This window comes from Melanaphis sacchari, unplaced genomic scaffold (genome assembly GCF_002803265.2).
Source record: "Melanaphis sacchari strain LSU unplaced genomic scaffold, SCAv2.0 Contig129_pilon_pilon, whole genome shotgun sequence".
Lineage (NCBI taxonomy): Eukaryota > Metazoa > Arthropoda > Insecta > Hemiptera > Aphididae > Melanaphis > Melanaphis sacchari.
This window is the reverse complement of record NW_020270526.1, coordinates 401013-415474: the sequence shown is the minus strand read 5'-3', so window position 1 is coordinate 415474 and position 14462 is coordinate 401013. Positions and strand designations below refer to the sequence as shown.

The following is a 14462-nucleotide window of genomic DNA, read 5'->3' as shown; positions in this document are numbered from 1 at the left end:
ATATATATGCAATATATATGTCATACATACTGTACGGTATATATTTCTTGTCCATTACTCTTTTATTTTTATATTAATTATACATTATTTATTTGGTATTTGAAAATTTAATTTAATTTGTTATTTAATTCTATGCAATTACACATTTCATAACGATATTAAAAATCATTTTTATCAAAAGGTATAAAAATATAACTGAAAAAAAAATCTATCTCCTTCCTCCGTTTTTTTAGCGATCTTTTCGAAATTAAAAATGTCCTCAATGGAGTCGTTCAGTCGTAGTACCCACATTGTCAGTCACTGATATTATGTATATAAATATGTTTAGAAAATAATTTAAGTAAAAACTTGGTAACACATATTTTATTTTATTGTTTTGTAAAATTAAATATATAAAAATACTTTTGAATAAAAATATAAAAATAATGATCTCGTATACCTACCACGGGTACAAATATCTAAGCATTGTGATATTGTTGTCGACAACGGTAAAATTGTGTAAGGTACGAATTCAGCGAGACTAAAAACAAAATAGTCTAGAAAATAAGAAGTCTAATGATGCATGCGCGTAGTTAAACTGCCTAGTAATATTTTATTAAAATATAAAACATATAGTATATACTAAGATAGAATAGTTACTATCGATATAAAATATGCATATAATGATTTTTTTTATTGTATGTTATAAAATAATAATAATAATAATAAAACGGTTAGTAATGCGTAAAAAATCAATATTTTTAAACAAATCAGAATTGGTATAATTTTTAAACGATAAACTTTGATAAAAAAGGTTACAAATATAAACATAATCAAATCTAAATAATAGTAATTATCTGCAACATGATCAATGTAATAATGGTTTTGTTTGTGAATGTCTCTAATCATCACCCGACGATATTACCTATAGTAGTTTATAGAATCCGACGGTAATTAGTAATTTAATAAATTTTACAACAAGCACATACAAGATTATCATGAACTTGAAATGAAAGTGATTGAAAAAGTAACATTTTTTAAAAGAAAAAGATTAAACAATTAGTGTCGGATAAAAAAAAATTTCATAAAAATACGGTAATCGTGTATAGTAAACGAAACAACAAAGTTAACATATACCACTTTTACGGCTCGTTAATACCAAATTCAAACGATAATACGAAGATACGGAAATTAATTAAACCCAGAAATATTACGAAAAACTGCATTATAGTATATCTTTGAAATGACAATATTACGTATAAAGAACAATTTACGATTTGTGACAGAAAATCATTTATTATTATTGGGTATAAAACCAATTTATTGTCAAATGACCACAATCGAGTGCATCAAAAAACGCAAAAAACGTACTATATTATTAAGGCCAAGATTTATACCCAACATAAAATAATAAAATATCTTAAAATGTTATGTAATAAAAATATGATAAAATAAACGGTGTAATATTAAAAATAATTTCCAAACTATCACTTAAGATATAAAGTGAAGCATCTTCTTTTATATTTTAAATAAATAGAGTCATAAGAAATCCTAAACTTGTTACATAGTATTTAAAACTAAAGTATTTTTGATAATGTTTATCTCAAAAAAAAAAAAAAGTATAGTATTTTTAATAAATTTCTTTTGTCCATAAACAAAATCACTGATTTAAGAAATTTAAACCATCACGAATAATAATACTATAACGTAACATTTTATTAATAGTCTCCCATCATATTGGTCGTAAAGGTAAGGATAAATTTAAAAATAATTCTCAATCTTTCAAAACACAACAAAAATATTTCAAAAAATTTTTTTTTACAATAATATACTTTATATTACTTTTGTTAAATTACACCATAAAACATGCGTTTATTGATTTATTTGCAATTAATTTGATTTATATATCTATACTTATAAAGTATTAAGAGAAATAAAAAAAATATATAATTTATATCATTTTGAAGCGATTTGTCAACATCACCAACTTAAGTCGAAAATACCACTCCAAACAAACATACTAATCGATATAAATGTTACACTATATGGTATAATATGTTATGAATATTTTCAATAAAAATTCCACTTGTGAATATTTTTAAAATCAGAACACTTTTTAACCATCAATGCAGATTAATTGCAATAATGAAAATGTAATATCCAAAGTAGCATAATAATTCCAAAACCAACCATATCAAATATTAGCGGATATAATATAATATTTCAGATCATACAGGCGCTTTGTATTATGCCAAAGATTTATAATATCGGGAAAATACGCGTTTATGTAATAACGTATCGATAAACTCAAAGCAAAAAACAAAACCCCCCAAGAGATTTTAGTATTATGTCTATAAAACTCAGCGGGAGTGATGGAGAGTGTCGAGAGACGACCGCTTGAAATTTTTTTTTAAAGGATGTCGGACAAACGAATGATAATGGAATCGATGCATATAATAACACATATTTTAATGTCTCAGTAGTCAATATTCAAATATGGTCAAAAACATGACAGCGACCGACTTTATCGGATTTCGAGTTAAATATATATTTAGACTTGTCCCTTGAAAAAAAATACCAAGTTTACCGCGCTACTGCAGGCTATATAATAATAATAATAATAATAATAACAATACGTAACAGTGACATTCTCTCGTTTTTCCGAAACGACAAGGGGGGGGGGGGGGGGGGGGGTGTGATGAGTGTGACAACCCCGGTATAAGCGCAGTTCGGTAAAGTCTTACGTGGCGGAGGAATTCAAAGTTTTTGTCGGCGACGTCACGGGCCGACAGAAGACTCTCCATGGACCGGCGCTTCCACGCGTGCCTGTTCTCTTTGCCCGGCACCTTCATCTTGCGCCTGGGATTGCCGTAGTGACAACTCTTCTCGTACACGCCGCGGTGGCCGGCCACCGTTGCGGGATCGTCCAGTTCGACCACGCGGAGCAGGTTCTCGAGCGACCTGGACGGCCGGGGCCTGACGTACGCGCACCGCCGTTGCTGCTGATTGCGGTCGTTCGGCTGCTGCTGCTGTTGCTGCTGCTGCAGCTGTTGATGATGGAGCGACCGCTGCAAAGGCGACCGCATCACCGCCGGGTGGGAAAACGGCGACTTTTGCGGGCGGCCGTCCGCGCAACAGCGGTACGGACAGCCACCGCCGTTTCGGGCGGGCAAAGGCGGCGGCGGTTCTCGGTGTTGTTGACGGTACGCCGAGTACTGTTGCTGGCCATTGCGGACGGTCAACGGCGGACTGCACGAACATGGCGCGGCGATGACGTAACAGGTTCCGGCGGCCGCCGCGGCCGCTACGGATTCGCGACGGTAGCGCGTCGCGGCCGCGGCCGTCGGCGAATGCATCTGCGGCGCCGCTGCGGCCGAGACGACTATCTGTTGCGGCGGCGGACGGTAAACAGGCGGCCACGCGCGTCTCATGGTACGGACTGAATGCGATGTGCGACAGCGACTGAACCGACGTTCACGCAAACCTGTCGCCGTCGCCGCCGCAGTCCCCTACCGCCTCCGCCACGCAGACGTGTACCCAGTGAGTGGGGAAAACCCACTTTTGCACGCGCTACCGGCCGGCCGCGTGTACGGAGTGGTGTTAGTGCGGCGATGGTCGATCGTGTCCACTGTGTTTCCGGACTCAAAGGCTCTGGCTCTTTACTGCTAGTGCACATCTTCTTCTTGTTTTCGGGGTCAAACGGCCGTCAAAGCCCGTCACAAATTCAATTCTCCGATTTTCACTGTCAGCTGCTCGTATTTTTCAGTCCAAAATTCTGAGTTCAGTGACTCTACGTCTTTGTTAATTATATCCGATACCAAAAGTGGTCACGAAATCGGTCCGTACTGGATTCTCTCTCTTCTATAACTATGTGTAAAAAACTTCATTTTGTTTTCACCGGTACAAAAATTTTCGTTTTTCGTTTTTTCATATAAACATATTTTATAATTTGTAAGGTACTCGAAAAAGTGTGATAATAGAACATCCTTCCAACACTGATGAACTCAAAGAGAGTTGTTATGGATTATTTAATAGATCGCATAGTTCTATATACGTTTGAGAAGACGGAAATAACGTTGTCAGGTAATGAGTGAGAGAAGAGTTTGGAAATGAGGTTATACGTGGTTAAAAGAATTTTTATAAAATTTATTAAAGTTATAGGAAGCAAGTGTGGATATTGTTGGAATATTGAATTACTTTAAATCTTCTTTATTTATTTATTTTTTTTTTAAACCTTTAAAGTATATCAATGATCACATAAACAACCATTGTATGTTTAATGAATAATAGTGAGCTAATGATGTATTAAACATTTAAGTGTCTAGTGATTTATCTATTAAATTTTAACAAACCATGAAATTAATCAGTTTTTTAAGTAACTTGGCAATAATATTTTATTTATTAAATTGTAAATTTAGTTTTATTAAGATAAAAAAAATAATTATCATTCGAATTTAAGTACCAATAGGTGCATATGTATAGTCGATATAATATACTCGTAACGCAAAAAAACACTAATCAACATATAGATAGTATTTAAGTATCTGCATTAAACACTAAATTGAATGCATATGATATACATTTTCAATGATAGTGAAAAATATAACTTTTTTTAATTCCATATTTTCCGAGTTATTTTAAAATTTAAATAATTATTATAATTTTCTAAAAATCTCAAACTAATGAATTCTAGGTGGATTTTTGCTTATGTATAATCCTTTTCAAAGATACAAACAGTTTCGATTTATCTAAATTATTATAAAAACAGATAATTTGTAATGTATCTAACTGCAGATATGATAACACCTAAATAAGATTATTTGATTTGTTTTTGGAGGGAAAATCTTTGGTACTGTTGGTGGTTTTATAGTATACAAAAATAATATTTTTCGATAAAATTACTCAACAATATTTACACGCGGTGCAATAAACTCATAAGTGACGTTGGCAATTGTTTTTGTGATCTGAATATACCTATATATATAATTATATATAAATAATACTATAGGTAATTTATATGTGTGATGTATACAGCTTCTTTATTTTCTTTCTAGTCATCTTCTTAACCCGTCACAGCTGATTTGGGTGTGTCGAAAGTTTTCCAACCGACTAGTCGCGTATAATCGAATTTCATTTAGTATTTTGCAGATTAGGGAAATATACATATATATATTATTTTATTATAAGATAAGACACTCTGTCGTGTGCCCGAAATGGTCTCCCCTCCCGCAACGATAACGTCATTTTTTCGGTAAACAAAAATTTACAGTAAAATAAAACTGTATGTATACATTAAAAATTATATATTTATTAAAATTAAATGAGTATGGCGTGTATTTTTCAGTTAAAAATTAATACGCGTGATTCTATATAGGACGCTATAACTGTATTGTTTTTAGTCAAATGAATACTTTTTATGGAGAAAAGTATCAGTAAATATAGAAGTCTGATTTTTTCAATAATTATTAAAATGACAAAAAGGTAATTGATATACTCAAGTGACAAAGTTTAGTAACAAAAACACGCGTGGCTCTTAAAAATGATCTATCACTCGGTACATGAATTATACTACACATTTAACTCGATTTAATGATAGTACCATACAAAATAGAAGGGTTTATTAGTTTTAAATATTACTAGAGTGTTGATAATGAAAACCTATAAATATTATATTATTTAATAAAATTAACAACTAGAATAATAGTTAGTATGTTTTTCAATAAATATAGTCAAAACCATATTTATTTGTTTGATATTGCGATATTCAAGATGTATTTATTAGATTACAATAATGACACACAAGTGAAATTGTTATCATTACAGTGACTGGACCGTAATAATAAATAAATAATAGTCAGTCGACACTTGGATGTAATTAGTTCGATATTATTTAATCGTCATAGGAAAATTAGTAGGTTTTATAACACGACTTTACCACAAGACTTCGACGTGCTTGTAACATATTATACTTTCTACTAATGACTATTATAGCATTATGCGTATATGTGTGTATATGTGTGTTCTATTTCGCTGTATGTTAACTTGGCACGATTAATTGAATTGATATACACTTTATAAGAAGACAGCGTGGGTATTACACCAGAGTAGTTATGAAAGAGAAAATACGAATAATAATTATATAGTTATATGTTAATTATTAACATAATAAAAACTACGGTTTACGGGTCTACCCATAATATATGTATAATATATGTTAAATAAGAAATAATACATGTAATCAATTTTTCCCGTGTTATATGAAATTGTAGTGCGCGCTCGTGTTTACAATATTTAGTAATTTAAGTAAGGTTATAATAGACTAAAATAAACTATAGAGGTTTAGTTATGTCTCAAAATGTTTACATTAAAGTTCTTATAGCCAAACAGGCGATTAATGCAGTATATTCACTATATAATAACATTAATAAGTATTATTTTTTATGATACTATATCAATGCAATATTGTTATTATTAAGTGTTAACTAGTAGTCCATATTACAATAAATACTCTCCACTTAAGAACTCACTAACGCATTTTTTTATTTTACAATAAATTATCACAATATAAGATAACGGTAGTCGATAAAACATGCTCACGATGGCTATCAAAACTGAAAAACGTACGAGACGAGTAACATATAAATGGCATTAACCGCGGCCCAGGGGAGATTGAAAAGAAAAAGACTGGCCGTTTAATTTATGACACGAGATGATATTTGGAGTGTGACAACCACACAGCGGTGGCGTAACGAGGAAAAGTCGCGAAATCAACCGATCGCGTCCACCGCAGTACAATTTTAACTATATGCTTAATAAATATTATACAGATACACCATCACATCTCGTAGCGTAAGTATAAAACGTCACCACAGGACAATGAGCTCTCTCGTTTTCACGCGATCAATGTGCTCGACAAGCGCAGTGATGTGTTTATTTATGTCCATTTTCTCATACACGCTGGATGAATCGATCTAAATAATATTTTATTATATAAAAGATACTAGGGTGCGTTATAATTAACCATATAAACTGAATCTAAATCTTAAGTAAAGTATTTAAAATAATAAAATGTAATGAATTTTTAACAATATAATTTATAAATGTTTATACTTTTTGACCAATTTGTCAAAGTTGCAATTATCCACTCAATTTTCAGTGACACGAAAAAAAATCTAGTTCATCGAATACTTGGTTTTGTATTTATTTTAAAGGCAAATATTACAATTTGAAAGTCATAATTTTTGCTATAGTCTCTAGGATGTTTTAAATCGTACAATACCATCATGATTAGATTTGATACAAATACTCAATAATTTTTCACGAGACATCATCTATACGTTTAAAATATTAATAAAATATATTTAACTTAAATCGCAAAATAAAAAATAACTTAAGCTTTTTTCAACGATATATTAAATTTTAATACCTTTTACAAAATAATATAATATTATGTAAATATATACCTATATCTAAACTTTATTATATACCAATAGAAGTATTAAATTAGGTACTTAAAATTAAATCAATCATGCATCAATTCTCTCTGAACCATAACAAAAAAATCCAGATCGATTTTGCCTGAAACTATAGTGTTACATAAATTTAATATTCTCGATTTCCTGATATTTAGAAAGTCTTTTTTCAATTATTAAGGAAATAATACTAATAGTTTATTACTTTTAATGTCTCTTCTCTTAAATATTAATTAGAAAAAACTTGCTAAAATAAAGTAGCCTCGGAGTTGAAGATTTTAACAAATTGTGTGCTCAAAAATATGAAGGTAAAAAAAAAAACATTATGCAAACTCAATGCATTTATCGCTAATTTAGAATCTAAAATAACTAAGTGATATTTTATTATAATTGGAATTTTTACATATCTTTATCAATATAATTTAAAAAAAAGTATATTATCCTGATTACATACTTATTAGTTTATATCAATATTTTGTTTATATTTTATGAGTTATAATTCATAAAAAACTACATTTTCTAATAATATGTTTAAGGTCCATCGATTAGTTCGTTAATGTCGGTTATCTATTCAGCAACTATATTAAAATATCATCAAAAATAATTAAAAAAACTAACTTAACTTAAAAATACATGCTTTGTTTAGAAATTAAAGTATTTATCTAAAAAGTAAAAAGTTTCATGAAAGAAATATTTAAATTATTTAAAAATGTATAACAATAAACATAATGAATTAAATATATATTATTCAATAAGATCATTAAATCTTATGTATTTTGTTATAAATTAAGACTATAATTTTAATTATTTTTCAGACATAGATAAGTACCTACATTTTTAATTAATTTATAAAATTCCACGCTTTCTATGAGTATTAATACGTATATGTATAATGTACTTGCAAATTAAATAAAAGGAAACAAAAATCAATTAAAATAATACTTAAATTATCATGTGATAATTGCATACAAATTAATTAAATATATTAAATAGAATATGATTTAGTTTTAGTTTGGATTTCACGTAAATTATAATAAACAATAAACACTTTTAAAAAACAACATTTTCAAAAAATAATTATTTATTATTATTTAAATTATGAAATAATTATGTGAATTAAAGTAATTAATATTTTTTATATTCTTATCAACTAATTATTTTTAAATTTTTTAGGATCAACTCAAAAAAATTAAAAATTACCAATATAGTTGACCGATGTATACTTAGATGTTTTTTTCATTGCTATAATTTATTATTTACTAATGACTATACCCAAATAAATAATAATTGCCGACAGGCTCTATAGTGATCAAAGTAGTCGAAGCATGACAAATGCTTAATATTTCTGAGTTATTTTCAAATAAAATGTAATATTACACTTTCAAATAAAATGTAATATTATATTTTCAAATATTATGTGTATATTTATTTTTATACAATGGGTTTGTATTATTTATAGAGAGGAAAAAATGACCAAAAATGTATTATTGAAAAGTTAAGATATACTTTTTAAAGTACGACTTAATTACTATAGGATTACGAATTTGGTTTGCAAAAAAAAAAAAAAAAACAAAGTTATAAAATAGTGTAAGGTACTTTTAGCGTTTCCTATAGATATTTTTATTAATATTAATTATATTGTTTAATATCATAATATGTCATTTTACATTATGCCTATATAGAACTTCTCATAAATCGTAAACAATGATATAATATATTGGCCCCTTAATCCAGTTAGTTTAGGCAATATAATATACATTAATAAAAAGGTATATTACTATACTACTTAGTAATTACCAATTAAAAAATATTATAATATTATGCATAATACAAAAATATTTCAATTTATAAAATAAAATAGATTTTTGTTTGGGTGTTTTTCACTTTGAACTGAAAAGAAGTTTAAAACGGTGTACTCTTGTCGGGCATATCCAGTGTTGAATCCAGACAATTTCTCTAGGAGGGCTAGGAATAGTGATACATTTTAATATTATGAATTATACCTATTATTAATTATTACAATTTACAATTTAGAAATTAGATGCGATATTCGTAATGAGTATTGTGCATTTGTGCATTTAATAAATAGGTATACTTTGTTGAGTTGTATTTGTCAGGGAGTGCAAAAGAAGAATACCTGGATTCAACACTGGGTACATACAACAGTAATCATACTTTAGAATTTAGATTAATTGCGTTAATAACTAAACTATTCACAATGTAAGTTTTAATTTGTTAAATTATTTATGTACGGTTTTAAATTTATTCATTCAATAATTTTTTAACTAATTAATAAATCAGTAATATTATTTATTATACATATTCAAATATTATGATTAGGCAAACATCCAAAAAATATCCATAACTATTGTATCGTAATGTAAAATTCAATGTTAAGAGTTATATTGTAGAGTTTAATACATTATTCTGTAACAAAAAATGTACTATAATTGCCCCTGTACATTAAAATCTATGCAATACATCATACGAGTCAATCATAAAAAATAGTGAAAGCAAATATCTAATATGTACAAAATTAAAAGGATTTAATACTGTAATATTCACAATAAATAATAATGATACTTATAATGAAATATATTCGACACATACAAAACTCACCGGGTATAATATTTAAATATTAACTTAAAATGTATGATAAATGTAATTACCAAGAGAGAAAATAGATACTTAAACATATTTTTTAAAAACTGCTATTTATTTTCAAATGTATGTAAATATAAGTAAAAGTTTTGTTTTATAGATTTGTTGAGAATTTTAAATCTATACTAAACTTGAAAGTCAAAATTTCATTAGCTATATGGAAAACCATAATAAAAATCAAATGTGTGAATAATAATTCATACTAAGTAATAATAGCATAATATATTGTATAAATGAAATCATAATTTTAATCTAAAAAATTCCAAGTAAAATCAAAATATCACAAAAAAAAAAAAAAATACAAAATTTTATTTCATTGACACCAGTGGATGTTTTCTTATAGTATCATACTTCCGCGGCCATTATAATGGGTTGTACAAATCAAAATAATAATAGTTTTACATAAAAAAATAGATATATCCAGACATATTTAGAAATTATAAAAATGTTATTATATTAATATCAATTACGATCATTTTAAAATCAAAGTCATCTTTACTTTAAACCTATGTCATAATTTATTATAGACTAAAGTATATGACTGTTAGAGCATAAAGTTTAATTAAACTGAATAATTACTCAGAAACTGCTCGTTCGAATTTCAATTTACAAAAAATCAGAATTTAAAATATTAAAAATTAAACCTCCTTTTATCCACATAAATAACCCAATGGCCAACATAACGACCATTTATATTATTTATTGAAATTTACAAAACATACTTGTAATTAATATAAAACATGTTTTAATTAGTGAATTTTTATTCAATAAACGTACAATAAAAATATTAAATTAATTTATCAGAATTAAAAATTTTAATTTCACAATTATATTTTAATAAATACCTTATATTATATTATCTTTTTACAATTAAATAATTGTATTTATCATAATATTTATAAATAATAAAATCTTTAAGATAAATTACTCAAATAATATTATACCAAAATGAAAGTTTAATATATTCAACTAATTTAGATTAAATAAACGATATATGAATTGTACATAGGTACTATTAAATTGAATATGTAATTGTAGGACATGAATCATAGATGATGATACCAGCCAACAGGTAATGCACGTATGTGTATTGTAACGTAAATAATTAATACTTATAATAGGTGCCTTATTAAAGTTATAATTATAAAATTAAATAAATCGTTTATTTTTATCTTTTTCTACTAGTGTTATTATTAAATTGTGTTTGTATAGCATATATAATAAAAATAAACAAAATAAAGTAGTTTAATAAAATCTTTTAAAAATATTGTAACAATCTGTTGTTTGTTATACTTAAACTTTAGATTTTTTATTTTTAAATAGAAGTTTAAATATGTTAATCCACGTTACCAAACAATTGCTGATCAAAACCATTACTACAAAATGTAAATTCAATCAAATAAAACATACTTAAATCTATTTTAAATTACATTTATCATAAAGACTTTCAAAAACTTCACAGTAATTTTATAAAAATAAATGTTTTAAATCGATGTTACAGATTTCGCTATAGATACAAATCAAGTAGTAAATTAAGAAATATAAAACAAAATGGAATTTTTCCTTAACTTTAGAAAGAAGAGATAAAGTATAGTAATCAACCGAGTCAAAATAAGACACAGAAACTTAATGTACTCTTTCCTTGTCACCAAAGAAATAATCCCCACATCTATAATAAATGTGACACATGCAAGGAATCTTACAATCAATCACATTGTCACCAAAATGCGCAAAATAAACTGGAATACCAAGAATCTTTATTAACCAAGTCTCACTCCAACACGCACTTAACGAAGAAAATGTGGAAGAAATATGTTTATTTTTCCATCATATAAATTCAAGTCAAAACAATTGTTTTTAACGTTATTTTATTTTATCTACAAGCTATATATATAGTTTAAAACTAGACTAATATCCATCGTTGCTAAAGCTTTAACATATAGTTAAAAATAACAATAATAATAACCAAAAACTGTAATATTAAGATTATAATTTAGCAACCCAAGAAAATAAACATTGTGATGCAATCGCAAAAAAAAGATATGTTAATTTAATAAATAATATTTAAAAATTAAATATATACTTATTACTACCTATCGTCACCTATACGAATAAAACATTTTGTGATAGCATACAATCCTATTAAATAAAGTATAAGCGATTATCAAAAATTTGCATACCAAATTTTTATTGGCGAATAAAGATTTATTGCCACCCACACGTGGACCCATAAATATATATTGTTGTATGTAAATTATACACATATAGTCTAACAAACATAGACAAACATAGAAAAACATAAACATACATATACATTAGACATAAATACATATATGCTTACACACATACATACATACCATACGAATAAACATATTAACATAAATTGACTAATCTAAATGCGCACTTATAATACGCAAAATAACAGGCAATAGGACAGATAATATCCTAAAAATAAATAATTAAAATAATATATTTTCTCGTAAGTAAACATATGACACCTGCGTGAGTTCTGCACAATTTAAATAAAACCAACGCATATGTGTGCGGATATTATACACCATTTCAATGTGTGATTTGTGTGGGCTTAATGGAGAAAAACTCAAAACTCTAATAGAACTGCTTCGAAAACAAAGATAATAATTATTTATAATTATTACCTGCATTGGATGTAATATGTGGATACTGACGGCTAATTACTGTTTTTAGACAACTGGTTCATATACAAATTAAAAAAAGGAAAAATATTGTGATCACAACTAAAATTTATAAATAGAATGATTATATTATTATCATTATTGCACTGAAGAACACTACGTTTGATTCGAAAACGATTTTCAAGTACCTATATTATTGCGATAAGTTTAGACACGACGGACAGACTAACTGCAGTGTACGTGCTTACATTACACATATTACACTATTACAATACGACGATTCGTCGGACGGAACCGGCACGCGTTTACTGAGGGAAAACTACGGTGTAAAATCTCTGGTCAGGTCGACTGATCATCGGAGTGTTCTACTTTCATTCGACGGAAGAGCTATTCCCATCGCAGCGTCGACGTCGATGAAAACAACAACCGCAGCAGTTATGAACACAGTTGGCAAAGCGGAGTGTGGGGCGGTTCGACCTATACCGCGGTAATAGTTGTATATTATAGTTAGCACTATGTATACGTATATATATAAGCAGTAATATTATTGGTCCGGGCGAATGCTGCAATACAAAATATTATAGCACTGCAGTCGTCGTTTAAAGCGTTTCTTCTCTCGTCGGTGAAACATTCATTGGATATATAGAGTTTTAAGCATTGGATATAATATAGGTATGCATATACAATATATGTAGAGATCGTGGCTTAGAGACAGTCAATTTGGAAGACTTGGCGTTATTTTACGACCCTGAACATCTTTCAATTTAAGCTCGGAACGTTTATAACTCACGGTCGTTAAATGATTAGAGAAGACAAAAGTATTTAAAAAAAAAACCAGATTCTTACGATTTTCAATGATGATTTCATTATCCATTAATATTATTATGTTTCTAACAAACCGGAGTGGTAGTGTCGTGTACACGTTTGTGCGTGAAATGTAAATCATTTCACTGTGGGTTACGGAATACCACCATACCAGGGTACGATGGACGGGGGGATCCGTTGTTTCTGGAAAACACGAAAAAACAAACCGGTTTTTGTAATGAAAGAAATCCGCTATGAGTATACGGTTCCGTTAAGACGAAATAAAATATAGTATTTCATACATTGCCTATAAAAACTTTTTCCATCTGAATACATATTTTGTAATAAGTTGCAGGTTAATATTTACGAACGTTTGCGTTTGAATCACAATCGGTAAAACAATAAGTAACCAAGTACATATATAAATGTTGAAAAAAAAAACAAAACATTTCTCTATAGTGGTATAGTCGTATTCCTATACATAGTATATTGTATACATTGGCATATTACAATACACCTGCAGTGGGCCGCAATAAAATAAAATCAGTATTTTTTTAAATCACGATAATCATAAAAACGAACAACAAAAGTTATGAATAATTACTAGATAATATGTTTGTTCCTAAATAGGAGATATACCATTGAACGCTGCTAAAAATATTTCAATATTTTATGGATTAATACAAGAATGCAACTAGTAATTAACTAGTGTGAACATTTTAGTTTCCTGAACGTTTCCGTAATGTAATCCTTGACCAACACTAACTAATCATGGATTGACGGCTAAATGCCTGTATGACAACAAATATCTAATATATATGCACACATAGGTGTGGAAGTCATGTGGGCTAGTTGTAAGGACATGATATACAATCGCCTACATACCACGCAT

General features: G+C 28.3%; 1 protein-coding gene across 4 annotated transcripts in view; it reads right to left on the bottom strand.

The window, feature by feature from the left end:
- The window catches only part of LOC112591099 (WD repeat-containing protein 47), a 47286-nt gene that overhangs the window by 20335 nt on the left and 12489 nt on the right, over window positions 1-14462 (bottom strand). The window contains exon 1 of one of the 4 annotated variants that reach the window (XM_025334762.1): window positions 12770-13050. The exons of 2 other annotated variants lie outside the window; for them this stretch is intronic. In XM_025334762.1, coding sequence (XP_025190547.1) covers window positions 12770-12775 — 6 coding nt within the window. In that variant the 5' untranslated portion in view covers window positions 12776-13050. Of the gene's footprint in view, window positions 1-2723; window positions 3429-12769; window positions 13051-14462 lie in introns of those variants that run through there. One more of the 4 variants, XM_025334761.1, reaches the window with a different exon arrangement.